Below are 26990 nucleotides of genomic sequence, written 5' to 3'. Positions count from 1 at the left end.
ACATAGCCCGTAGACAGTTGTCAAACGGGCAGAGATTGTTTCTCCAACTAATATCTAGTGATTTTCTGCTTTTCCAAGAACTTCACCAGTTGTTGTATGATAAACTCTTTACCTTCAGTGATTTTCAAGTGTTTTGTAATGGAATAGATTATGGGAGAACACTGTATCAGATTTTTGCAGGTGGTAAAGTGTTTCAGTGCTGTAATCCTGCTTCAGAGGCTGGGGGTTTTCAATATAACTTGTTTTTCTGTTACCAAATTATCTTTGCTCAATTTTTGCCTAGCAGAAGATACTTGTAATTAATAAAAAGAGCTTATGCAATTACCATTTACTTTGGTTCACATGCTGCTTCAGTATATGTTATCCCTGTATAATTGCTGAAACACACAATAGTCTTGGTTGGATGAGAAACCTTCTAATCCTAAATTAGCATGTTCTTCTTAATTTATAAAAGTTATTTTGGAGCTAATAGCAAAGATTGCTGCTCAGTGTTTGCATTACAGTTCTTAATGGGAAATCCTGCTTAACAGCCCCATTGTTCTCTGTTTTGTCTTGTTCTCATGTAACTTTTTTTAGGTCAGTTTTTTCTTCTGGCTGGCTCTACCCTGGCTCCCCTTAAAATGAGATTAACAGGCTGTTTGAGTTGATTGTGCTTGTTAGTGGCTTATCTTAGAGTGGGGATCTGTGCATCCACATGCAAGTTTTGTGAAGACAACTTCCAGAGACCTTGGAAATGGAGTAAGCCTGTCCTGTGGAGGAGCACCCAGGCTCGGAAAGGAGCGGACACTGCCTCTGGGTGTGGTTTTCCTTGAGTATTTGTAGGGTATTTAATGCAGTAGTAGGCCAAATTCTGTTTTGCATATCTCGTATAAACTTTTGCAATAATTGTGAAGCTTCTGAAGTTTGAGTATGGTAAGCTTTGGATATGAAGACTCATAAAGCAGTCAATCTCAGTGGATTCAGTCAGTAGCTTCTGTAGTACCAGCATCAACTTTCAGGGTTTTCTTACAGTCCCTGTGATTTATATTCAGTGTTACACATACTTGTCTTGCAGATTCTTCTAGAACTTCACCTCTGGTAATGCAGGAGCTGGGTGGGAGACAACTACACCCCCTGATACAGGGTAGGATGGTGTGATGACCAGGTGTAACCAAACTGGTCAAATCAGTGGTCACTGAGAAAAGCTGGAGAGGCATCTTTCCCTGTGAAATCCCCTCTTTAGGGACCTACTTCTTAAAGGGAAATTATTCCTGGATTCAGGAGATAGTACAGAAGTGAAATTTTCTTTGGTGACTGCTTTTATATTGGTCAAGGTGTTATTGTTAAGGCTTTGCAGAAAGCACAGCACCCTTCAGATACTTCCAGGATACATGGCTGGCTGCTGGACAGGAAGAGACAAAATAATTAGCAGAACTTCTTTTTCAGCAGTTGTAAGTTTTTAACCTGTTAAAGGTACTTTTTTATGGTACTATTTGGTATCATTTACATACTCTGTAGCAATGAATTCTTTTTTTCCTAACTGGCAAAAAACTTTTTCCTACTGGTAAAAAGCCAGTAAAAACTGGGCTGATGACTTCCTTGTAACCTGTATTTTTTTGATATAGGTAATGGTCTTAGCAGAAAATGCAGGGATCTGGAGAATATCACAGCTCTTTTTTTCTTCCCGTATTCCACAAATTCTTCTGATAACATTATGTCTAGAAATACAGACTTGATTTACACACCCTACCAACCAGTGAAGAAACAGCTTGTACCTCAAGTTAAATGAAAAATTCTTTATTGGAGGCTTGTACATGATAAGAAAACACTTTTGTTGCATGCTAGTGTAACATGTACAGAAATAGAAATATGTGCAAATCTTACAACTTTGAGAGGATTCTTAGTGGCAGTACTAACTTCTAGGCTAGGCTTGCCAGTTAACTAATAAAACACAATTTATTTTCTTGATCTTGTTTGTCCCTTCTATAAGACAGATATTCTTGTGGCTCCTTCTTAAAAGTAGTTCCTCAATGCATGTGGAGTGTAGAAAGCATGTAAGAATATTTGGTATCAACAGTGGAAACATGAATTATAGCAGTAGTGTCTAAGCATGAGATGAGTGCAGTAGTAACTTTCACAGCTAAAAGGAATGAAGTGGGAGAATTGTTCACCTGCGTAATAAATATGCATCAAAGCTAGTAAAATAGTGTGTTAATAAGGAAGCCTAGCTTTTTCCTTGAACCATTAGGCCATCCTTTGTAACTGGAATTGAAAAAGAAGAGTGAAATAACCTCGTTAAATCAATTCTAGGGCCAATTTCACAAGCAGTTCAAATAAATCACATACACTACACTGCAAATGTACACACAATTACAAAATTGTTGCTCCTAAGTGCAGTGCTTTCTGCAGACCTCCTTAGCTGTCATGATCCCACATAATAATGAATTTAGTACACTCTGACTGGGAGATGATACAGAATGCCTTGCAGCACAGTCACTAACCTGTGTTTCAGACTGGATTTTGGCCTGGAAAGAGAATAAGCACCAAACATTGGGCATTACAGCCCCTCGTCGCAACTGGCCACCAAACAGTGTAACTGCGTTCAGAAAAGTGGAAGTTCTCCGTGTTCCTGTTGGAGGCTCACGGGTGTCTGTGTGTTTGTGTCATAGCAGCAGAACTGATGAGAATCACAGATTTCACTACATGTGCAGGCTGGTGTGTGAAAACTTCCTAATCTCCTGCTAGGAAACATCTGAAAACTACAGAAACAGATCTGTTTTCAAAGATCAGTACTCTCTCATGATTGCCACTGTGCTTTTTACAGTGTATTACCAGGTGGTTTAGAGAAACAAAGCAGAGTGTGCTCTTGGCTAGTGGGCAGCAACTCCAATGTTAAATATTTGCAGCAGTGGGGAGGGAGAACAATTACTCTCACCTGTCTGCAAGTCTTTTACAATCTAATTATTTCAAGCTTTCTGGTTCAGATAGACACAGCTGAAATTTGTTTACTTTGAATATTTATGGCTACTCCTTATCCATCTCCCTATTTGTACAGCTTTTTACCTTTGCTCTGTAATTAGCAATTGTTTTTCCTTGAATACTAACCAGTGTCCTCTCCTCCACAGAAAGGGCCCTCATCTGGGACAGACAGAGTGAAGAAGGGTGGATCCTATATGTGCCACAAGGTAACGTGAAAAGGCCTGTGGTATTTTTGTATTGATCTTTTCTCTGAATGTACCTGATTTGACAATGAAATGATCTTCTGACAGAGTTTTCTGGCAGCCTGGATGCTTGCTAAGGGGTTTCATGCAGTTTAAGGAGGAGCAATACCTAATGTTCTTAAGGACTTTTTTTTGGTTAGCTTGGAATTAAACCAACCAACCAACCAAACTGCTTTACCCAGTACGGGTTTGGTTGTTTTTTTTTTTTTTTAGGTAGAAGTTAAAATGGATGTATGCCTCTAATGCTATTTTCATTATAGTGTTTCAGTGATACTTGTAAGAGTAGAAAGTATGGATGTGACTTTCTTGAGTTTTATGGCTCTCGATGCAGGAAGGAATCAGCTGTTTGCAGAAAGATTGTTGGGAGATAAATGTTTCAGCTTATGTGACAGTGGACTTGAAATTCTTTCTGAAAGTCTGGATACACCACAATGCAATAGCCGCTCATGACACAAATCATGTTTTAAACTCTGTTCACGCAGTGCTGGAAAAAATGCTCATTGTAGATCTCCTTTTTTTATTAAAGCTGCCCTGTTCTTCCTCCCTTTCAAAGCCTGCAGCTGGCAAATCATTCTCATAATTAGATTAAATTTTCTACAGTGAGATCCCATTTTCTACACTGATTTCCTTCTTAGGTGAAATCAATGTCAGATGTTAATTAGCAGTTTTGATTAAATTAACACTGGAATAGACTCTTCTTCAGTGATGAATAATGTGACCCATTTTAAAGGCTTGTGAAGATTCTAGTCCGTCCTAGTCTTTTTTGTAGGTGATAAAACTAGGCTGTGTACCAAGACAAAAAAACCTGACTGAATACTATTAGTACAAGGGCTCTTTATTAGCTGCCTAAAAATCTATTCAGACTCATCTACCCATGCTATTGCTCTTCTGCCTCTCAGAGCTGACAAAGGCTAAATTGCACCTTTTTACACGTACGCTTAGCAGCTACTTTTAGTTTCAAAACAGATCGGCTTCAAAATCCTATCCTGCACTGCTGGGGTTTAGGGTAGATAGACCTCTGCAGTGTGAGACACCAGCAGTGTGCGTCCTTCTTTGAGGGTAACAGCTGCTCTCTGGCTCTGCACTGCTGTCGGAATGCTGGTGAAGAACTTTTGTTTGAATCTCCTTAGATGGAGATAATGTTAGCTCATGGAGATAGACATCGGCGACCTGCTGCCTCTGAGGGGATGGGGGGGTTCACAGGGCTGTTCCCGTGATGACAGAGCCCGTTTAAGTTGTCACCACCCTCGTGGTTGTACAAATCGAACTGTTTAGTAGCTGTGCCCAAACTCCTGAAGGGATTCGGGTTTAAAGGAGAAAAACTACCCTCTCCTCCCTGTTCTCCTCTGCTCCCCACTCCCTCCCCGCTGCCCCCCCCACCAAAAAAAAAAAAAAAGGCAGAGGGGAAGGAAAAAAAAAAGTTTGCTTTTTAACCCAGCCATTCCCAATGTCTGGTTCAGAGCCTGACTACATGCAGCTGAACCAGCCTGAAGGAAAGTGTTGGTTTTTTTTTTTTTTGTCAGAGGCCGGGAGCCTGTAGCAGGAGGACAGGAACAAAAAGCCTGAGCCAGATTTTTTTGAAGTAACAGCAAAATGGGGCAGAACTTGGATGTATTCTACTGGAGTTGCTACATAAAACACACAGTCTGTTAGCTCGGTGCTTTACTGGTGAAATTACCAGTGTGACTGTCCTCCTTCCACGCTATGATGGATAACTGCTTCTGGGCAGTCAGTCTACCTTAATGTAGCAAACCGCTTAAACTGGTTAGTTCTGCAGTTTGGAAACCACCGTTCCTAATGCCAGATAATTGAGAACCTGTAGCACTGTGAATAGTACAGGTTTTTCTTTTTTCAAGGAGTGTAAGTATATTAACATGCACTGAGACATGGCCAAATCTGTACAGCTAGGGAATGTACAAAACATGTTATAGACCAGTGTCTGTACCTTGCGGTAAAGATGTCTGACCTTGTCCTGTTTATATTCATTTGGTTGTGTGTAAGTTTAACAGCCTTTCTTAAAACAACCTGTACAAAGCACCCTGCAGCAGTACTTTTCAGAATCTTTTAAGATAACATTTTTGATCTAAATTGGTCTATCGCACAAATCCTACGAGCACAAGACAAACAATACTGCGAATGAAAGCGCAGGCAGAGACGTTTCCCACCGACACGCATCAGTGGCATCAAATGGCTGTACCTGATGGGTGTGAGGACAAGTCCTGTGAAATAATCTTGTGCTCCTTTCTTGCTTCAAGAAATGAAATGGCAATGACGGTTCCGCCTTTCCTTTCCTGAGAGGTGGCTGCAGTGTGACTGCAGCCCATTCTGGAAGAGGACAGTGTTAGAAGTTGTCTACTAGGAATATCTGAAATGCAATTGAATCATTTTCAGTGGCTTAGTTTTAAATGTAAATGTTTTTATAGCCACGAGTCCAGATTATATCTTGATAATAAATATCCCTAGCATGCTAGCTGATGCTAGGAACTCTGGGAAGGAGTTTGCCTCCAGTTACTCCCTTCTTCTTGTTCCATCTCGTTCAGTGAAATGTTTTTTGACAGGTGCCAGTACCTGTCCCATTTCCAGTCATCCCTTAGTACACCAATACACAGATCAAGGCACTGAGCTGCTCCCTCTTCCCCTGATGAGAAGCAGAATGGTCATTTTAGCTATTTCCCAGAGCAGGATATGCTATTAGTTGACACTCACGTTATCAGACACTTTGCCATTCAAACTACCTTTTTATATCAGCTGCAACTGGTCTCTGTTGACAGTGGGATTTCTAACCCTTACTTCTAACACAGTCATTTTGATCTGTATCAGTTCATTGATCTGTCCAACAGCACTTGAAACATTTTGCTATATTAATCTAACAAATGCTTGCCTAAGGAAGCACAAGCTGTGCTATACTCTGAAGTTCACTTTTTCTCCTCTTACTCTGCAGTCTTACTGCTACAGGTATCGCTGTGCAGCCCGTAGTCAAAACACTCCCGACAGCTCTGCTTCAAATCTGGGATTCCGCTGCGCAGCAGACACCTTGCTGGAGCTGCGGTGACCAAGCGGGCTGTCACACTGAGACACGAGAGGCTGAATTCCACCCGAGGAAGAAGAGATGTGTGGAGTGTCACTTGTCGATGACACAGAATAGAAAAATCTAGTCCTTAAACTTCCTGCTGAGGGAAAAAAAATCCAACACCACTCAACAGCGCTTGAAAAACCTTCACGTATTTATCTTTGGGGAACCTGGCCTGGACTCTTATCCTGACCAAATGTTCTATGGTGAATTCTGTTGATTTCAGCAAGAGTAGTCTGGAGTTAACTAGCACAAAACTGAGCAGAAACATGCCGGTTGTGTTTTAAAAGGTTAATTAATAATTTTTTTAAAAAAATCTTTATTAAATAGTTGTATTTATTGTAATAGTTTGAATTTCTACACTCAACTCCAATAAACAAGGACTTTATAAACTTCTAGACAGCTTTAAGAGAAAATTGTAGGAGTTAACAGTGAGGACTGGAATACAGACAGCTATCTGCATGGGCAGTTAGTGCAGCCCTTGCATTACATTCCTGTTGCAGTGAAAATTGGGTCCAGAAATGTGCTTTTTCTGGTTAGATACTTGCTCCTCTTTAGAAAGTGCCTTCTGCAGCTGCGGGATGATAATCCTCAGGGTGATGATGATTAGAAATGATGTACATATTTGAATAAAATTTCAAGCATTTATTTATGCTGAAGTCTTTTACTGATGGAAAAACACTGGCAATTTCCTTTGAGGTTCTTGGACACGGTGTAGGCTTATTTTGGGGACTTGCAAATTGCAAAACTGGCATCATTAAAAACTGAAGCTAACAAATGACTCCACTTGAATAAAAGATTACTAAAGTGAAAAGATGGCAGATGTAACTGTGAGCCCTAAGCCCTAATAAGGTAACTTTTGAAACTGTTGTGTTTAAAAAAAAAAAAAAGAAAATCCCATTTAAAAGGAGAGGAAGTTTAGCAAGGAAGAAGGGAAACGGGAATAACAAGAGCTACCTCATTGTGGGATCTGAATGTACTTCAGGCCTTTCACCAAGTGTTTTGCACTGTCACTCACTCTAGGACACGGTATCTGGTCCTATTTCTGTGCCAGGCACTTGCTTGCTCTAAGCAGAGACTGACCAAGTGATTGCCTATGCGGCAAGCTCGGTGCCAGAACGGCTATCCTGTCGAACGTGTCACCGTCAGCTGTGTGGCTGCCCTCTAACAGGCCTCTTGCTGCCTGCCTGTAAAACAGGGATTGAACTCGGCTGTCTTCTCGGCTGCTTTGAGACCAAACAATGAAAAATGCAGTGGATTAACAAAAACTTCTGCATTGATGCCAGCCGTTCCCAGCATTGTCTTTTCTGTAGTAAGTGGGTTTGGGTTTAATACAACCTGGGGTTAATACAAATCCATCGCTTGCCAGCTCCTTCTCCCTCAGTGTTTGATGTTGAAAAGAAGATAGTGGAGGATGTCTGGGGAGCCCTTCAACAAACACCAGCCTCCAGCAGGGGGTAAAGGTGATTCTAGCAAGCAATAAAAAATGATTCCAGAATACACCACTATGACTTGGCACTCACATAAGCACGATAAAAGCTGTGGTAAATATTTTGTGTAGTAAAGACTGCCTTACCACCATTAAGTGTTTAATTAAAATCTATGCATTAAAAACATCTATTTTACAGAGACTAATAGGGAAAGATTCTTTCTACCTTTATTTCTATCTTTCTAAAAGGCGTGTCTCTGCTCTTTGAAAAAAATGCACACAATTCCCTATATTGGAAAATTCTTATGACTTTATTTAAATAAACAGCTTGATGATGCCACAACATCAGGTATATGTCAGTTAGTGCTCACTGTGCTGTGGGCAGCATGTGGGGGAAAGTCTTCCTGTTCTTCTGTGGAGATGGTGGAATGTGTCCCATCCATGCTGCTTTAGTTTGGATAATGGTTACTGTGTTTTATTACAAGATCTTTCATTAAACATCCTTGAGTTAATGTGATCAGACTTCAATGGGAAAGTAAATCTCCATGCTAGAGTGAGTATTGAATATTGAAATATTGATAATTATTACTGCACTTTGAGAGTAGAAAGGAGGAGGGAGGATTACAGGGAGCTCACAGTCTTTTGAGCTCTTTGATTGGGTTCATTGTGAAAGAGCACACCAAACTGTGAAGTGGTAGACCGAGACTCTGAAGCTGAAAGGAACCTGAAGGAAAAAGCGAGCAGAAATGCAGCAGGAAGAAACAAGGGTCTATTTTCTTTTTTTAGTCCCTTGTTAGGGGATTTTTTTTTCTTTTTAGTAGGATTTTGCTCCAAACCTCCAGGCAGCTGTAGTGCTGAGGCATAGTGAAGCGTAATGCACATGCTGTGTGGAAAAAGGCCATTAGTGATTGCCATGATGGTTTAGAACTCTATGACAACCTATTATTTCATGTTCTTGCAAGGCCTTTAATGTGGCTGGCTGTTTTCAACAGTACAACGCTCTCTTCTTTTTCTGTGCTGTGGAAGTTTGTTCTAACCAGATAATTGATACTCAGTTCACTTGCTAGAAGCAGCATCAGCTGGCTGGGACAGAAAGGGTAGGATTGCAGAGAGACAGAAGGCTCGGCTGTGTTCTCTGGTTTAAGGCTGGTGATGCAAGGACTAGATATTGCTAATGGTGTTTGGGTTTTTGTGTTTCAGGGTTTTTTCTTTTTTTAATCTACACTTCCTTAACTACTCAAAATCATGCCAAGTACATATTTCTAACAGGAAGCTAACAAACCGTGCCGTCGTTTTGAAAACGAAGAATACAGATGGTATTAAAACTAGTCTTGAAACTTTTTCCAGGAGGGAAAGAGGAAGTAGATTGGATCATCCGCTCCCAGCCCTCCAGTCCCACCGGCTGTAAGTGCCTGGGTGGCTGGCGCAACGCCCTTTGAGGGAAGAAAACCAGATAAGTCTCTAAATAGGACAAGAGACCTTGCAACCCAAGCTGTGTTCTGGTAGACAGTGCAGCATCCGTTCTGAGTTATGGGATCTGGAGAACTCTTCCGGAGAAGCAGGCACTCTTAATAAGGCAAGGATTAAAGTTAATGGCCACTCAGCTTGTAAGTGGCTTTTGACAAGCAGCTGAAATCCTTTGGAAGCTTTCTGTACTGACAGAAGTGACGCTTTAATCATTAACCCTAAGAAAAACCATGTAGTAATCTTTCTCTTAAACTAAAACCACAGCCATATGTAAATCTCAACAGCAGTTCTTCATAACGGAAGCATGAAGACATATATTAAATGGGAAAAAGCTAACACTTAACTTTATCAAGGAAGAATAGGTAAACACAAAGTAAGATTTTGTTTAGCAAATAGAAAAATAATAGCAGCAAACTATCCCTTGTCAGTATCAGGTTAATCTTCCAGGTCCAAATCAAAGTGGTCTTTTATTTGGAAAAAAAAAAGTTACCAATGGTCTGCAGAACAGCCGATCCCCCCCGAGATGTGCAACCTTGTGTGTCTGTGTGTTATATCAAAGGTTATGAATACAGTTAAAGATCAAACTGTACAGAGCAAATAACCTAGGGGTTTGTGCTGCTGATGGTGCAGTGGCACAACTGTAAAAAGTAGCATTGCAGTTTGTCTGTCTTGTGTATCAAAGTTGGGGGAAATTCAAAACAAGCCTGTTTGTTTGAAGCTTCCTTAATTTGAAAGGAAGTCAAGTGACGTAACATACAGTTGCAGAACATGCCTCATCCAGCAAGCTCTCTCCTGTATCCCTGGTGTGAGGAGATGCTCAGTTAAGCCGTGTACATGTGTTAGACCTGTACAAGAATGATGAAAACAAGAGGCAATAATCTCCTCCCTCTACTGGGAGAGGACAGGCCTTGCTTAATGCTGTCTGACTCTGCAGGAACAGTGAAAACAAATCAGTTAGTAGCTGAAAGGAATGCTCAAGTATTTGTCAGCCATTCAACAATGTAAAAAAACAAATTTTTTGTTGTTCAGATGTACTTTTGTATTTCCTACTTTAATCTATTTCAGAAGTCAGAACAGCAGCATCATACTGCTTTAGACTGCAGTGTCGGAATTTACTTCCTAAGTAGCGTAATAATAGTGCTGGAAAGTAACATGGATGTGCTGCTTGCTATTACTGCAGAAATCTTATTAGATGAACCTTGAGATAGATGTGATTTAAAAAGATGGGATGATTGTACTTCTCAGAGCTGGCAGTACTGCGCTGTTTACACAGCAGCTAAATGGTCATGAAACTGAACTAGTCACTTAAAACCAGATTTTGGCATGCAGCTAGATGTGACTGGAAATGGAAAAGGTGAGGGGTGAAGCATTCAAGCTAATCTTTCTGGACAAGTTTTTACATCAATAATAATAAGCTATTTATGTTTCATGGAACAAAAAAATTTTTAGCAAGTAATTTAAAAAAAATCATTTATTTTAATGGTATTTAAGAAACCTAATGCCCTTCTTGCAAATGTCAACATTCCTTTGTCTCATTCTCTTGTGTAATTTTCAGTAACATTTCTCATCGTCCTTTCTGTGTACCAATGTTAAAGTTCATTTTTTCTGAAAGGTAAAAATTGAGAGAGGTACTTTAACTTACAGCAAGCTGTCAGAAGAAAACAAGAAAAAACCACCAGGCCTGGCTTAGTAACTGACTTTGGAACATCCAGAAGCTCCAGTGCTCCTTCATACCATCCACCTTGAAAACAGTCTCTAGGATGCTGCATGAAGTTATTCTCAAAATCTTGTCTTCCAGCTGTTACTCAAAACCACACATGCTTCCTTGCTGGAATACACAGAGTTTTATTCAACTGCAATTTAACTGCTAGGGAAAATTACATTTTTAGGTATACTTTGGGACTGAAAAGCTAAGGAGAGCTCCCTGAGCAAGTGTCTGGTGCAGAAAAGAGGGAGCTGTCCCAAGGTAAGAAGGAAGCACATGTGGGGGAACCACAGTAACAAGGTTTTCTCAATCTGTTTTCTTCCTCTAAATATTTTTGTTCTCTGTTAGTTATTGGTAAATTATGGAATCTTCCAGAATAATCATATGAAAGTTCCTCTCCAGCAGAAATATCAGTGGCTGCGAAAAGTGCCAGTTTAGGCACCATTGAGTCAACTCGAACTGGCACCATAAATAAATTTGGTTCACAAGAATGATTCAGGAATCTGCCTATGTTACCAATGCATTTAGGGTCAACAAATGTCTCCATTATCTGACCATTATGGAGGTGCTCCCTCACCACTATAATATAGTTCGAATCCTTTGATGTCTGGGCCTGAATTCTTCTACGTGCCTCATTAAAGCCTAAAACTTCACCAGCATATTCACAAACAAATCTTCCTTTAGCTATGAATTCCAGAGTACGAAGACCCCACCCTTTCTTTTCAGTCTTGAATACCTCAAGTCTGAGCTGCAAGCCCCTCTGAACAACCCTGTTTTGACAGGATTCACTGCACTGGCACATGGCATTGCATTCAAAAACAGGCCTGGTGTACTCCTCCTCTTCGCCTGTAGGCCTCAGGCACAAACTGTTGTAATTTTCACCAAGGCGAAGACACGAGCATGTATGAACCATGCAGGAGCTGGTAAGACAAGAACACCCTGGAAAACTGATTTCAGTGGGGTCAATGTCTCCATCTGCTCCAGCGACGTTGTCTGGGCTATACTGCAAAGAGAACAAGAGTCAAATCCTTGTCATGTTCAATGCTTCTTTCCACAGAGGCTATCAGATTTTTAAGAAGTCTGTGTTTGGCAACGACTAATCTCTGAATGTGGGGAAATGAAATAACGAACACTTCTTTTTCCTGTAAACTTCTAATTACAATTCTAACTTTTCTAGACCATTTTAAAGAATGCAAACCAGATATTCCATATAGGCTGAAAAAAGAATCGATAGTCTGTTAGTGACTGGACTTCTCAAAATAGTCTGCTAGCCAGAAAAAAAAAAAAAATCTTGGCAAGAAAAACATGTCATCTAATTGGATCTAGTTTACTAGATAGAGCTTTTATTTAAATAGCAAAATATCTTTAAAGTAATTTCTCCCCCTTTCGAAGCGCTCAAAAAACTACTTACAAGGTTAGTCTATAGCTATTTTAAGTCACAGAATTTCAAATTCCCATTTTTGTTAAAAATTAAGATACTTTCAATTTATCTCTTCAAAATGTTGCACTCAAACTTGCTCCTGCTAATTCTGTTACAAAGTGATGATGGTGTGCACTAGCACACCTCTACATATGTACAAAAAAGCTGAGCTAACTACTCTGTTATGACGGTAGCACATGAAAGTTGAAAATCACGTTCTCAAAATTACACTAAGGCCCCCAGCAGGTGAATGATTATAGAACCATGGACTGCTGCAAAATAAAAGCTGATAGAAACTTTGCAAAATATAAAGACACCTACACGTATATTTTTACTTTCTTCTCACCATTCAGCTTGCAAAGCTTTATTTAGAAACCTAGAGTATGTCCTATTACTAAATATTACATTTCACAGTAGCTTATGTCTGGTAGCTTCTGAGTGTTGGGAAACAGTTCATTTGGAAGTTTCTTTTTTTGTAAACATCAGCTTTCTCAGTCATTTGGCTTTACTCAAAACCAAGTTTAATAGTCCCTTATCTGTTCCCATCTTCTCCCATTCACAGACTACAAGCTTTCCTATTTCTGTTAAATACCAGCAGCACACCATGCCATTTAGAAAGGTTAGGGTCTATTTGGATTGGGTCTTTTTTTTCCACAGGCTTACTTGAAGCTGCTTCATTCTGTTTTCTAAAGACCCTCTAATTAATCACTGAAGCAACATCCTAGGCAATCGGGTGTGCTTCCAGGAAACTTGTTTGGAACTTACAAGTAATACAGAAAATGGCAGAAACTGGACTATGCCTGAGAAAGCATGAAAAAAGTTACGCGTTTAAGGTATTGCCCTGTGTTTCTAGACGGCATCTTTTCCTGTAGATGGCTGTGGAGCGGGAACCCTCTGCCAAGCCTGTCGGGGTTTTACTCCCGGTCTAGTTTCAGCCTCCGACCGGCGCTGACGCCCTGTAGCGCAAGAGCTTTATTCCTCCTAAAAGGTGACGTCTCAACCGCGCGATTAAAATCGCCGGGCCAGGTATCGGGAGAAAAATTGCGTCTATATACGTAACCGACGTGCACGGCGGAGAGCGAGCACGTAACGAGACCAGCCCCGAGGGGCCGGCTGCTCGGTGGCGGGGGTGGAACGGGGAACGCAGCCCTCCCGCCGAGCGTCACCCCGAGAGGGCAGGGGCCGCGTTCCCCGCCCTGCCCGTGTCCGCGACGGGCTGCTGAGGGGACAGGGGCGCTGAGGGGACCGGGTGGCTGAGGGGACACGCTGCTGAGGGGACAGGGTCGCTGAGGGGACAGGCCGGCTGAGGAGACAGGCTGCTGAGGGGACGGGCTGCTGAGGGGACGGGGTCGCTGAGGGGACGGGCTGCTGAGAGGACGGGCTGCTGAGGGGACAGGCTGGCTGAAGAGACGGGCCGGCTGAGGGGACGGGCCGGCTGAGGGGACGGCGCCGGCAAACGGGTTCCCTCAGGCGGCCCGGGCCGCGATGGCCACTTCTCTCTCTCTCTCCCTCCCTTCTTTTCCTCCTCTTCCCAGTCTCCCACCCCCCGCCTCCCCGGTGCAGTTCCCGGGGCGGCCGCGGCCCCCGCCCCTACCTGAAAGGCCGGCGGAGCCTCCCCGAGCGGCCATAGCCCCACAGCCACCGGCTCCAGCCCGCCGCTCAGGTCCGCCATGGCCCCAGCCCCGCCCCCTCCCCCTGCGGCGATTGGCTATCCGCGCCGAAGCCTCTCTTTGGTTGGGCAGAGGGAGTGACGCGGGGGCGTGCGGGCGCGCAGGCGCTCTGGCGGCTTCGAGCGGCAGCGCGGGAGCGGGAGCTCGCCTGGCGCTGGTGGGGAGCCGCCATTTTGTGGCGCTCGCTCCGTCAGCGACGCTGGTGTGGTGCCGGGCCGCTCGCTGCGGAGGGGCTGGGCGGCGAGGGGAGCTCCGCGTCGCCGTGCGCCTGTGGGATGCGGCTGCCGTTGGCCAGGGGCTGGGCGAAGGCGATGTGGCTGCCACCGTGGGTCGCTCCCTGAGACGGGGCTGCCCCTCCAGAAACCGGTGTGGCTTTGTGTGATGTGTGTGAAAGTACTCAAACCTGAGTAATTTTAAATGTTAATTACAAACTAGTGAGTTAGTTTAATTCTTCATGTGACTGTAAATCCGTGCTTATTTTGAAGGTGTTAGAGCTTGGCTGTTTTTTTATTGTTGTTGGTTTGGGTTTGGCTTTTTTTTTTTAATTCTTCCTGCCTGGTTTACGCTTTTAATTAACCTTTTATAATTTTGGTTTTTTTAAGTAAATGTGTTTTGTAATGTGGGTGGGAAGTCTTGTGTTCAGATCTTACTAGGCCTAGAAATTCTGCCACATGTAGCTGAGCAGTGGAGACAGCATCTGCCTCCTTCTGTCTGGGGATGGGAAAAGATTTGGCAGGTTTTGTACCTACAGGGATCCAGAGCAAGGCCCTAATCTTCCTCTTGGTTACTTTGTCCAGAGATGATTCAGTCAGATTAGTTTTCTGGATGAAGGGAGATAGGGACCTTTGGAACCAAGCTCTCGCTTGATCTGGGAGGCCTTGCCAGTACTAGATAGGATGTTCTTCTAAAGCAATCATGACAACGTTGCTTCTGTGCAGCGTGATGAATGTAGAGCAGTCACGGTTGGTCTCGCCTCATCTTTTCACTGTGAACTGCAAACTGAGCTGTGGCTAGGAAAAAGGAATCAGACTTGTGTTCTTCAGTTGCTGGTGGTTGTGCTAGCTTTTGCATTTGCCCCTTGTGTCAGTTGTTTTGGCGCCTAAGGTTGAGGAAGCTCTTAACATCTTTTTACCTCCATTTTTCCCTTTGCGTGAACCATGTGTTTTCCTTTTGAAATGAATTATCACATCCAGAAATGAGCTCCTCAGATTTAGGAGACAGAAATCCCTGAAGCATGCTCTGTGCTCTTCCCACAAGATATTATTTGTGTCTCTCTTTCCCTGTGGTGGTTACTGACATGACTTTTCTGATCCCTCTTCCTGCAACATCCAGGCAATGGAAAGAGTCTTCACCTATTGTGTCCCTCCTGCCTGTGAAGAGGAGCTGAGCAACACCAGGAGAGGTACAGGTGAGATTGGATGGTGAAGTTCGTGTTTGTGGATTGGACAGTTAGTGGGGATAGCAGAATTGATAGGAAGATAATGATTGGGCTTGTTTAGGATTGCGCTCAGCCTGTAAGAGAAGGGAAGGTATGGAAGAGGAACTTCTGGAGGTCAGTGCCTCCCAGTATCTTGTTAGTATAATTTTGGTGAAGACTTTGATAAGTTTAAACCTTGGATCAGTGTATGCTGCTGTGAATGTAAAGGAAATGTACCTGTAGCATCAACGCTTCATACATAACTGAATGGAATAAAAATGGTGGAAGGCTTTAAATACGCACAGCCCGTCACTCTGGGTTTGTCCACCCCAGCAGCAGCAGTACAGGTGCTTCCCGTGGATGCCTCTGAGCGCTGCCATCTTGGGATTGATGCTCTCATCCTGTGAGCGCTTCTCATTGTGGGGAAGGTGGTAGATCAGTTTTATGAGAGAGATGCTGAAATGTTGAGTGATTGCAGATATTAAAATACACTTTGGTTTTGTAGTTTAGGGCTTTCTGTTATTGCCAAATTGACCTTTAGATCAAGACACACATAATTTGGCTGCTAATCCTTGGTGCCAGATGGAATTCTTTTCAATTTTCAAATGACAGAAGTAATGAGTCATTACTTTGTAGTAAAAGAAACAGATTGCTTACATGCACAGGAGACGGGGTTTTGGAAGTCTGCAAAAGGTCATGGAAAATCCAGTTTTTTCCTCCTCCTCCTCCCACCCAGGGCTTCTATTGTATTGAACTATGAATGGGTCGAACTGTTGAGATGTCCAGGTTGGGTGAAAAATTGATGAAAGCTCATTTTAATTTGTTATGTAAAATTGTTGTTGAGAGAAAGCTTAAAATGGAGCTGAAAGAGTGAACTGTATGTGAACTTCGTGATGCTGAACTAAGGCACCTGGTGCAGCTGTGAATTTCTTTCGCAGCACGCTATGCTGTCTCTAGGATGAGACTATATGAATCATTTTTCTTTGATACATTGCATGCATTTAGCTGTTGATTTTTCTCCCTGTATAAATAATGCTTTTTGCTCATTAATCATTTTTATGACTGTTCTCTGCAGTTTCTCAGATTTCTTAATATCTATCTGATAATTGGAGTTTGGAAGGTTAACTGTGTCTGGAACAGTGAGTTCATTTGAGAGCTGTCTTCATCTGACTTCACTGAATTTTCATGGCTGATGCTGTATATTGTAACAAGGTGGTGGAGCTCAGGGGTGCATGTGAATCTGTGACTCATCAGACTGCAAGTAAGGGAGCTGTGCTCAGAAAACTAGGCACAATTCTAGTCTAGAAGAAATGAGATACAAAGCTTCTTGTCTTTTCTGGTAGACAGAAGATGCTGGAATCAAGGAATCTTTTTCTAAGAGATTTCTTTTTAATGTCAGTGTGGTGGAAGCTGAGCAATCTCGAGTGATTAATACATAATACAGTGATTTCATGTATTGGTAGTGTCATCATCTGGCAACCCTTTCTTCAACTGGGAGTGTTGCCAATATTCAGTCAGGTCAGCTGTGGCTTTCTTGAGCTGACTTTCGGAAAATTCTCAAGGCCTGAGGCTTCACAGCCTCTCTGGGTACAGGTTTCAGGGCTGTACCAGCCTCCCAGTGAGAGTTTTTTCAAAATATCAAATCTGAACTTCCCTAACTGTGGGGTTTTTTCCTTTATGCCTTATTTATCACTACTGAGAGGAGTTTGACTCTGTTACCTTGGTAATTACTCTTCACAGAGTTCCTTTAGATTACCCCCTAGTGTCCTCCTTGCTGGAATAAACAAGTGTATGTTCCTCAAACTTTTCTTATTGGTCGTATGCTTAGTCTCCTGACCATCTTGGTAGCCCTTTGCTGGATCATCAATTTTTCTACATATCTTTTGAGCTGGAGGGCCCACAGCTGGCCACAGCTTGCATTGCTACCTCGTCATGCCAAGTAGAGAACATTAAAAACTCCCCTGGATCTGTGTTCCTCCTTCTGTAGCCTGGCATGAGGTTTGCTTTATTTGCGAAGAGAGTGCACTTTGCATGTTTTTGCAACTTGGCTTCAATTGTAACACCTGAGGTGGCTTTCAGTGGGATTGCCACTCAGTTCCCAGTGCACTGGTGTATGGGGATACTCTGCCCCAGGAATACTTTTGCGCTGGTCTTCTGTTTGTCTGGACCATTGGAGTATTTTCTGTCTCAAGCTTGCCTTAAGTTACACCAGCAAGTTAATAGGCCGTGGAAGATGGCCACTTTAAATTACATAGCATGAAAAGTTGTTCGCTGCCTGCACCAGAAAGATGTGATCAGAAGGCCTTTTGCTAAAAGAGCCTGTTTGAAGGCTGCCTTCAGCTTCCTAGTTTCCTACAGAACTAATCTCTTGAAGAATAAGGTATTCCTTTTAAGTATTTTATTTTACATTGCACGTGGTTTCTGCCTGCCTTTGTTCTGAATAGGCTATTCAGATAGTTCTCAGATGTTGCTATTTTACTTTAAAAGGAAGTACATCTCCTGTGTGATATACTGGAGATGTTTCCTGCGGGAGATCTAAAGTGCTTCTTAAATGGTGGCATTGAGTGCAGACAGTCCAAAGTGACTTTATCATTCCCAGGTTGAGAGTTTGTTAGCTGCTTTATCCATGCTCTCTTTAGGCTGTATCTTCCTTCTCTAGTTAATCTTGGATCCTTTTTTTTTTTTTTTTTTTTTATTCCCTTGCTTACAGACTCTTCTCTTTGTGCTGCTGCTTTCTCATGTCAGGTTTAGATTTTCCTTTGATTTGACCTTCATTTCTGGATAATCATCTCCATCAGGTTAGTGGGCATGTACTCTCTATCCTTCTGCCAGTCTATTGTGCATCTATTAGAATATTGATTTGCAGAGAGTGAAGTATAAAAAATCAATATCCCATTAAGTGGAGTAGAGTGACAACGTTCTAAGGCTAGTCAAGTTCAAAGACTAGATGCTGAAGGTGGTGTTTTTTTCCCCATGTGGTCTCGGCTAGGCAGATAAGATAAAAAGTACATATCCTGTTAGGGTTTTGTTCGCATGCGTTCATGGCTGGAAGACTCATTACAAACAACCAAATTTTAAAAAGTGTTGGTAATGCAGAAAGATACTTTGATTTATTATACCACTTGCAGTTTATTGTTTTTTAGTAGTAAACCAGTAGAATATAAATGCTCTACAGTGTATTTAGGCAGGATAGATAGACGTGAGCAATCTGATATTACATACCAGCGTCTGCTCTTAAGTGCTCAGAGAATTGTGGAGAGACCAGGTGTAAAGATTTATTTTTTTTTTGTTCAATATGAGATGCCTACCACATACAGATGATGAATGCAGCTCCCCTGCTGGCCCCCTTGTTCTCTGCACAGTAGTCTGCCATTTGAAGATGGGGAGTCAAAACATACATATTTTTCTGTTTCCTACTTTTGAACCATTCTCGGACCAGTCCGCAGTTATTTGAAGATATGCTACTTGTACTTCAGTGCTATTCATAAACATCTGATTGACCACAGGTGTGATTCCCCTCCATGCACTGGATTGCTGTTACTGTCTTTTAAAAAAATAATAAATACATTAATGCTCTCTACTAATTGCTTAGCTAGGAAACTAGGTTTTGTCCATTTATAGCTCAATTCATTTATGCTTTATAGCTTGTAAAGTACATTTAAGTACTTTATGGGCTGAGAATTTAAAATGATGAGAGGCTGCAGTCTTCGCAGTGAGTCTGCTGTGGCATTGTGCGGTGGAGTTTGGCTGGCATGCTGCCTGCTTTTTGCAAGGCCGAGCTCACTATCTGTGAGTCACACCTGGCCCTCACTAAGTTTGGAAGCAGGACTTCTGAGGGCCATTGCTGAGCCTGGGGCTCCAGCCTGGTGAAACTGTCTCCTGCTGTGTGCTAATGAGCTGGCTAAATCTTTCATAAGTAAAGGGATGCTGGAATGAAATGTCTGGTAATCGTATTTGTAAATCCAAAGAAGAAGTTGAAGAAGAGTTTATTTAAGTATGCCTTAGCTGTGCGGAGAAGACTGACCTTGGAAAATGCTGTGTTTGAATAACACAGTTTATCAAAATATCTCCCAAGTGCTTTGCAGAGATAGATGAACTTTGTTTCCTTTCTTGTACAGATAAGGAAACTGACGCAGAAACACATGAAATGAGTTAACCAGTGGTTGAGCTATTGTTCTTGGTTATCACAGGGCTCTGCATTTCATCTCTCATCATATGCTGCACTTGCAGCATCAGTTGGGTAATATGAACCATAGATCTCTTTGCCAATACACAAACACTCACAAAGTCTTGACTTCCATATGAGTAAAAAAGTTATATAACTTAACATTTTGTCACATCCTCAGATGTAAACATAACCAGTATAGAACAATGCGAACAATTCAGATCTCACCATGCAAATTGCTTCCTGATTAATAGCAATGTATTTCAGTGAAAATTAGTCTCAGGATGTACTTCAGTTAAATAAAGTCACATCTATAAAGTATTTTGGCTTGACAGCAGTAGGTGAGCCACTTGAAAAGACTAAATGGACCGCCCATCTACTGGCTAAAATTCTAATAATGTTTTTGCAGGGAATCTGTCCTGAATATATTATTCTACTTCTGTTAATAGAGGATGCTATGTAACAGCATTCCACTTAAATCTCCGTGTAACAGTGTTTCTTCAAAAGAAACTCATTGCTAAGTGAGACATAGAACTGCCTCACAGACTGAAGGAATTTCTTCCCTTTGAAGTGCACATCAAATTTCTTCTGTGCTCCCCATCTGCCTTGTATGAAAAAACTTCATTTGACATCAGTGACCTCTGGCAAGCCCTATATAGATAAGGAAAATGTATTTGCACACCATTCAGATCTTTTATGGACTACATATATAATGGACAGTTTGAAGGGATTGAAGCCAGTGTTTCAAATTGATGTATTAGTACTATAGTGTGCTTGGCAAACTTCTGCTGCAAAATTTGGTTTGTAGTTTCACTTAACATGCTGCTTCTTTTCAGCAGTTTGCCAGAGACAGAACTGCACATTCTAGCGCTTGCAGGAAATGAGTAAATAAAGCTGAGAGAGTATCCATGTAGATTTGCTGTGCTGCCTTCCACCAAAGTGGTTGTTGTGCAGTTCCTTTGGCCCTTGCCTATACAGCGTGATTTAGTTTATGGGTAGTGTGGCACGGTAGCTTTTGCATTTTTATTAGGCTGTGCTGCTGATGTTTTCACTGCCAGATGTATTTGACTGCAGTAGCCTGAGTTACTGTTTTCACACAGCAAGTGCTTTCCTGGCGGTTCAGGTGGGTATGTCATGATTCTTTATGTTTGTGACCCCTGTGTACTGTGGAATACACAGCTGAAGCCAGACAGAGGTCAAGCTTGAGTCTCCTGTTACAGCTGACAGTGACAACAGCATCTTGCCCCTATGGGCTGCAGCTTGTCAGAAGCTCGCTGGTTTGGTGTGCATAGAGCAGTCACATAGGTGGTTGTGATCGATGTGCTCATGCTGCTGCTCAGAAAGTTACTGATAGCTTTGCATGGCTGGGTTTTGAGGGGTATCTGAAGTTTATTGCAGGGATACATGTTTTCTTAGCCTTTAATATAGAAAGCAATACTGACCTTTTGTGCTCAGAGGCGTGGCCAGTCACTACAGAGGTTCATGCTGCACACTGTTGGGAAAGGTTTGCAATGCCAGCATCTTTGGGTTTCTCCTCTTTCGTGAAGATGTATTCCCCAGACCCCACCATGTTTTTCTTTGAGACACAACTTCTTTCTTATCCCTGCTTAAGATAATTAGATCATAGAAAAGGACTGTTGAACTGTTGCCTAGAATTTCCAATGGAGAATTTCACTTGGGAGGCTGAAGGAAGATAATGTCTTTTTTTAGTCTTATGGTAAGGCTAGAGACTTACGAAGAATTGCTGTGTGCTGTAACTACATCCTCAATCTTCCTCAATATTTACCAGAAAAGGGAGTGGTTCTTTTCAGTGGCTTATTGTCAATTTTGTTGTGTGTTGTACTGATTCAAGATGTCTTGAGGCACACGTGCTGTGCATCAGCTATATTTCCAGGCAGCGTGAGCGCAAAATCAATGTAGGTGTAGAGAGAAATGTACAGTTTTGTCTTGGCAAACACTGTGGTGGTCTTCCAAGCCATAAAAGTTGAGCACGCAAAGGCTGTTGCACTGAATGTGGAATGAACTCAGTGTACTCTGAGACTGTAGCATTAATCAGGTTTCATCTTGCTGGTTAATATCTCCCAAGAATTGTTGGAATTTAAGTCATCTAAAAATGCACATAAGCTAAGGCTGATGGAAAATTGTACTGCTCTGTGAATAAAATAGAAGGTTGAGTCAGGAATAATCATTTTTATCCAAAGTGAATGTTGGGTCAGGCATGATGGATTGTGGAACAAGTCCTTCCAGTTCTTGTCACACATAGCATCTTGGTCTGCAGCCTTTCCTTTATTAAATGATTTGACAGTAATAAAAATGGGTTTGGGGATTTTTTTGTATGTCCCCCTCCCCAAACAATATTTGCTTAAGATATTACAAAGTTTTCAACCTGATGATTCTGTACTACTTATCCTTTCAGAAAGATTGTATTTTGCCTTTTTTTTTTTTTATTTGCATCGTTGAGAAAGATGTGTCGCAAGAGAATAAAGAAGTCCCTTATCTTATCTTGCTGCTCCATAACTGTACTTTGGTTTGAATGAAATCCATAATTTTTCCTTGCTGGTATGACAACGGAAAACATAAAGGTGAAATTAGAATAAGAATATAGATGAATGTTAACTGTATGTGCTGTAGCAGTTAAATAAATCACTTAATGATTATAGAATAATAATTCAGTATGGCATGCATTCAAACAGAATGGTTTTAAGAGGGGAGGAGCAGTATAAAGAAAGAATTATGTGCATTTAATGTAGTATTTCACTGTGGTAGTAAATCAATTCCCCTCATCAAATTGTGTGAACAAATTTATGAGTATGTGCGTATCTAGGGCAATTAATAAGCCATCTTGTATGGGACTAAGATATGTAGTTTTGCACTGTAACCTTTAAATACAATTTATCTCAAAGGCGTAATGCTCAAAACTTTCTAAATGTTCCTTCTAAAAGAAAATTTAGGAAGAAACAAGAGAAATAATGCCTTACTAAAAAAAAAAGTTAGTTTACGTAGCATTCGAGTTGCTTAGAACTTAAGTACCTTTCAAAGCTATTAATTTTGATGTAATCACTCAATTTTTATCATAATGTTCTCTGCAATACTATTTCTGTGTGTTTTATGAAATAAAAATTTTCAAGTACCTCTCAGTCTTTCTGAATGCTTTACAGTCAAGTGCAATCCAACTAACTGGGAGCCACGAGAAATGCTCTAATTCTGTACCCTTAAGCATGTGCAAGTCTCATGTAAGTGACAGCGCTGTGTGTGCAAAATCCAGGTGGTAGGAGGCATGACCTTCTGCATGCCCAGGGAGTGAATATAGCAAATGTGACCTCTGTTCATACCTTGGCCACCAGTTTCTTCTCAGAAGCCCTTGTAGCCTCTCTAAGTTCTTCAGACCTGGGACCATGCACGTGCACTGTGGAGTGATGCTCTTGAATGATGGCTGCAGGTTCTAAAGCAGGAAAAAAGGGAATAAAAAAGGAAGAGTCGGAACTGAGCTGTATCTGAGCAAGTAAAAATTCATGTTCTGTACAGAAATTTAAAGATACGAAGAATCTGTCTAGATGTCATATTGCTTTTGGTGGCTACATTTGTAATACTGCTTTCCCCTTAACAGTCTTTCCTGAAACAAGTACCTGGATTGATAGAGGGTTCAGAAATTGCCTAGTGAGGGTCTAGCTAGAGAAACAATTTTGCCTGAAATTTTTTTGGGATATACAGAGGCAAATTAATTGCTTGCTTTCTGGGAAGAAGCTGAAATTGCCACCATCACCAAACATCATTAGCTATCCTCTACTCTGTGGCAAGTTGCTTGCCCTTTCCTACTTCTGGGGAGTAGGGACAGCAGCTACCAGTATGGGGGGGAAGAACAGGGATTGTTTGATAAAGTCAGCAATGTTGGTCTTAACCATGTGCAGCGCCCTGTGAAAAAGACATGTTTTGAATATGTTTCTAAGTCATCTCCAGCCTGCTGTCGTTGTTTGTTGTAACACTGACTACTTTGATGTGTTCATCCATATAAAGTGAACAGACTACAATGGGGTTGTGCGCTATACAAGTCACTTACATATATAGCAACAGCACTGTTGGCAGTGAAAGTGTGGATAAAAGTGTGGAAAGCAGGTTCGCTAGACTTTGCTACGACACCGAAGCGTAATGCCACTCAGGGTGTTGAAGGAGCCCCATGCGGTCCTTCCATTCTCGAGAATTATTTTCGGCAGAGGGCAGCAGTTTGCATAATCCAACAGTCAGTATGGGGAAAAAAATACATGGTTACCTGCTTCGGGTAGCAACCAGTAGATCTTATTTTGTGTTTCCTTCGAAGAAGGAGATAGCCCTCAGGAGCTGAACAGCTAGACAAACTGGTGCACCAGTGCATCGATAATGGTAAACCTTTCCTTCCCTTGCACCAGACTACCCATGGCCTGTTCTGTGCCGGGGCTGCTTCCTCAGGGACGTGATGGAGCTTTCCCCACTAATTAGCTTGTCAAGCTCAGTGAAGAGAAAGAGTAGTCGCCCTTCTTGTCTCAAGAAAGTCCTCGGCTTAGCTGTGCTGTGTGGTCACAAAGTTTTTGTTATCTATCTTTAGTACTAGCTTGAATCTCTTCCCTGGAGAGAGCTTTACTGGGGTAAGTAAGTGTTTGAAGAAATTCTTCAGGTTACGTTAAAAGCACGAACAGCTCTTTGCATGCTTCCAGGCTCTGGCATCCCATGGATTAAGAGTTCCCCATGGGTGTTCTTCAGCTCTATTAAGGATCTTGCGGCAGGTATTTCCAGACATACAAATCAAATCTAAAACTACAAATGTGAAGATCCTAGTGTTACGCTGGGGAGTCTCCATGTAGGAAGCTACCTTTTTAGGAATTTGTCACTGAACATCATTAATCCTGTCTTTGACACTAACCTCCATGACGCATAGCCTTGGCATACAGCCCACATCACAAACTGCTGAGCAGGCAAAGGTGAAGGAGTGAACACTTCCTGTTTGAAAAACAGTTGAACTGCTGTGGAAATAGTTTGCTCAGGTTTTAGGTTAGCATTAATTGGGTTTAATGCCATTTGGCTCTTTTGTTTTAAAGAGTTTGGAGAAACAACGGGAAAGTTACAGACTTAAGCTACCTCATGAATGACACAGGAGTTAGCATCTTCCTCGGAAGTATTAGTTAACTGGTAACATCTACAAACTAGTAGCTGACAGGTATGCCTGGGGTATTGCATTTAACAGTATTTCCCAAATATGACATCGTGTTTTCAGTCATGGCTTGTCTTTCCACCTTTCCTCCCAACTCCTCTAAGTGCTTCTTGATTTATGGTTATTTCTCTCTTATTGTATGGCTGAGAATGCATCACATTCCTTCCTCGCAGAAGTCAAATAATAAAGAAGAGGTAGAAGACCTGTACTTATCCAAGCTGCTGGTAAGCTGCTTGCCTTCTTGGAGGGCAAACGATGAACTAACTTGAATACAGTAGATTTAAGAGCTGTGATTGGTGTTCATGTCCACATATTTTTTTAATCTTAGAAAGGAAGAACATTAATCGGCTGCAGCTACTATTTCTGGTGCCATGGCCCCTAAGAATAGGCAATTTTGATAGAGATCAGGATGTTTCTAGAATCAGTTTAGGAATGGTTTAAAAAAACCCAACTCAAACAAACAAACAAAACCAGAGAAACTTCTATCTGTATCATATTTTATGACCCTCTTTAGGGGAAGGGGAAGCGGAAGCGAAGACTGACTGTCCACTCCCAACCTTTATGTAAACCACCTAGCATATAATAAGGCCTTCAGTTCCTCTACTTGTTACCAGGTGAAAATACTGATATAACTATTGTAATACAGATTAGCAAAATAATTATGTGTACCAACATTCTTACTGATTATTCTTATGTTCTTGCTGGTAATTTTGGCATGCCTAATAAGGTGATAAGTACTGAAGGGAAGGCTGAAGTTCTTTCTTGGCCAGGCAACTGTGTGGTATTGCTGTTGTGGACTAGTCAGCCCTGATGACATTCTGTAAAATGTGGAAAAAGTAAAAAGCAATCTCGCTTTCAAAGGATTGTTGGTGACCTTTAAATTAGGGCTGGGAGTCTCATCATGAACTGCAACTGCAGGATACATGACTTACTTCCCTTTCCTTCTGAACTGAAAGGTTGTTTTCACTGAAATTACCACTTATTACAGAAAGGTCAAATTCATATAACCGCATCTCAAGTAAGTAGACAGTGACCTTGTTTATCTTAGCACAGTGTTTGCAACTTAATAATTCTGTGTTTGCTTTTTTTTTTTTAAAGGATCATGCTGTTGTCATTCTTTCATAACATGTTGCAAATAGACACATTTGATGGGTTAGACTTTCAACTGCAGCAAACGTTTTCTGTTCGCTCAAATGGAATAATGGTAAATTACACTGGTGCAAGGTTTGGTGCTTTGTAAGAGTTGTTATTCAACTGCTCTTTGTCCATTGTCTCCCTAGAAAACAGTGCTTGAAGACTGTGTTTTACGGGTGTTACTCTGCGTGTGCTGTTGGGCCTACCAAGACTTTCTACGTCATACACTGCAGAGTAACTTAAGTCTGCATTGTACGTTTTAGTTGATGACTTGCACATCGTTATAGAAATTATGGATAACATTTATAAGAGCCCTCTGAGTGCCACTGGATTTCAGTATGACTAAGTTCTCAGGTTGTTTAGGGACTTGCTCCTAGACTAGATTTTACAGCTCTGAGTTAGATACATAAAGAACCTCTTTCCCCAAGGCTTGATAAAGTTATTTAGAAACCCAACTCAGTGCTAAACAGAAGGTTCCCCTTCTACAGGGGTGTCACTGTCTTTGGGACGGAGCTCTTTCTTGCAAAACTGGAGCAGAAGTCGCTTTTCTTCCCAGTTTAAGCGGGTGGCTGTGTGTGCACATTATCCCTCTGTAATATCTCTGTTAAAACAGTTACTGATGTTGAGGGAGATCTGCATTTCAATCCTTGTTTTGCATACACCAAAAAATTTCAGCCACTGGAATGTTATGGACCGTGTACGTGTAGAGGAGGAGGGGATCTGCAGCAGGGAGTGAGACATCTTGGGTACCAGACCAGTCTACCACAGGTGTGGAAACCAGAGTTAGGAACATGTGGATATTAGTATGGACAGTGTTTCCGCACGTGTCTTCATGCTTAATACTGAATTGTTTCTTTAACTAGTAGCTGTCAAAATTTAAATCTTAATGATGTTTTCTGGAGCTGTTACTTGCAATATTTTGGTGACCTCTTAGACCTCATATTACAAGGAGTGCAAATGTTGTATGTCAGAAACTGTTAGTAACTACTTTCTCCTGCCTCTGCATTTCCAGAATATACAAGTGGCATTAGGCTGTACTCCTGTCTTTCTTTGCTGTATATTTTAAATTATGTTATTTATGATTTTACATACTTGAAAGGACCAAGAACTTTGAGCCATGTTTTTGCCCAC

At 41.6% G+C, this 26990-nt stretch overlaps 2 protein-coding genes and 1 long non-coding RNA gene across 6 annotated transcripts in view; 2 read left to right on the top strand and 1 right to left on the bottom strand.

Moving 5' to 3' along the window:
- Nucleotides 1-7084, top strand: part of SUMF1 (sulfatase modifying factor 1) — a 39098-nt gene extending 32014 nt beyond the window's left edge. For 2 of the 3 annotated variants that reach the window (XM_052778083.1, XM_052778082.1), the window contains exons 8-9: nt 3105-3164; nt 6142-7084. In XM_052778083.1, coding sequence (XP_052634043.1) covers nt 3105-3164; nt 6142-6252 — 171 coding nt within the window. In that variant the 3' untranslated portion in view covers nt 6253-7084. Of the gene's footprint in view, nt 1-3104; nt 3165-3248; nt 4576-6141 lie in introns of those variants that run through there. The other variant, XM_052778084.1, reaches the window with a different exon arrangement.
- A 2972-nt stretch (nt 7085-10056) lies between these two features.
- On the bottom strand, nt 10057-13980 carry LOC128137284 (histone-lysine N-methyltransferase SETMAR). 2 transcript variants are annotated; one of them, XM_052778085.1, is made up of 2 exons: nt 13886-13980; nt 10057-11874 (listed from the first exon to the last, which is right to left on the bottom strand). In XM_052778085.1, exons 1-2 carry the CDS (start codon nt 13961-13963, stop codon nt 11077-11079), a joined length of 876 nt encoding a protein of 291 aa, XP_052634045.1. In that variant the 5' UTR covers nt 13964-13980; the 3' UTR covers nt 10057-11076. The 2 variants fall into 2 exon arrangements, with proteins under 2 accessions (XP_052634045.1, XP_052634046.1); XM_052778086.1 differs by having other exon boundaries at nt 10057-11869; nt 13886-13979.
- A 117-nt stretch (nt 13981-14097) lies between these two features.
- The window catches only part of LOC128137763 (uncharacterized), a 94528-nt gene continuing 81635 nt past the window's right edge, over nt 14098-26990 (top strand). Inside the window, exon 1 of the long non-coding RNA XR_008233827.1 lies at nt 14098-14327. This is a non-coding gene — a long non-coding RNA (uncharacterized LOC128137763). The remainder of the gene's footprint in view (nt 14328-26990) is intronic.

Source organism: Harpia harpyja, chromosome Z (genome assembly GCF_026419915.1).
Source record: "Harpia harpyja isolate bHarHar1 chromosome Z, bHarHar1 primary haplotype, whole genome shotgun sequence".
NCBI lineage: Eukaryota > Metazoa > Chordata > Aves > Accipitriformes > Accipitridae > Harpia > Harpia harpyja.
This window is presented reverse-complemented; position numbering and strand designations above follow the sequence as displayed.

Excerpts from the sequence above, each read along its gene's own strand:
- LOC128137284 (XM_052778085.1), bottom strand. The coding sequence starts at position 13,963 with ATGGCGGACCTGAGCGGCGGGCTGGAGCCGGTGGCTGTGGGGCTATGG. Across the intron at positions 11,875-13,885 it reads AGGCTCCGCCGGCCTTTCAG|TATAGCCCAGACAACGTCGC; the intron begins GTAGGGGCGGGG and ends TTCTCTTTGCAG.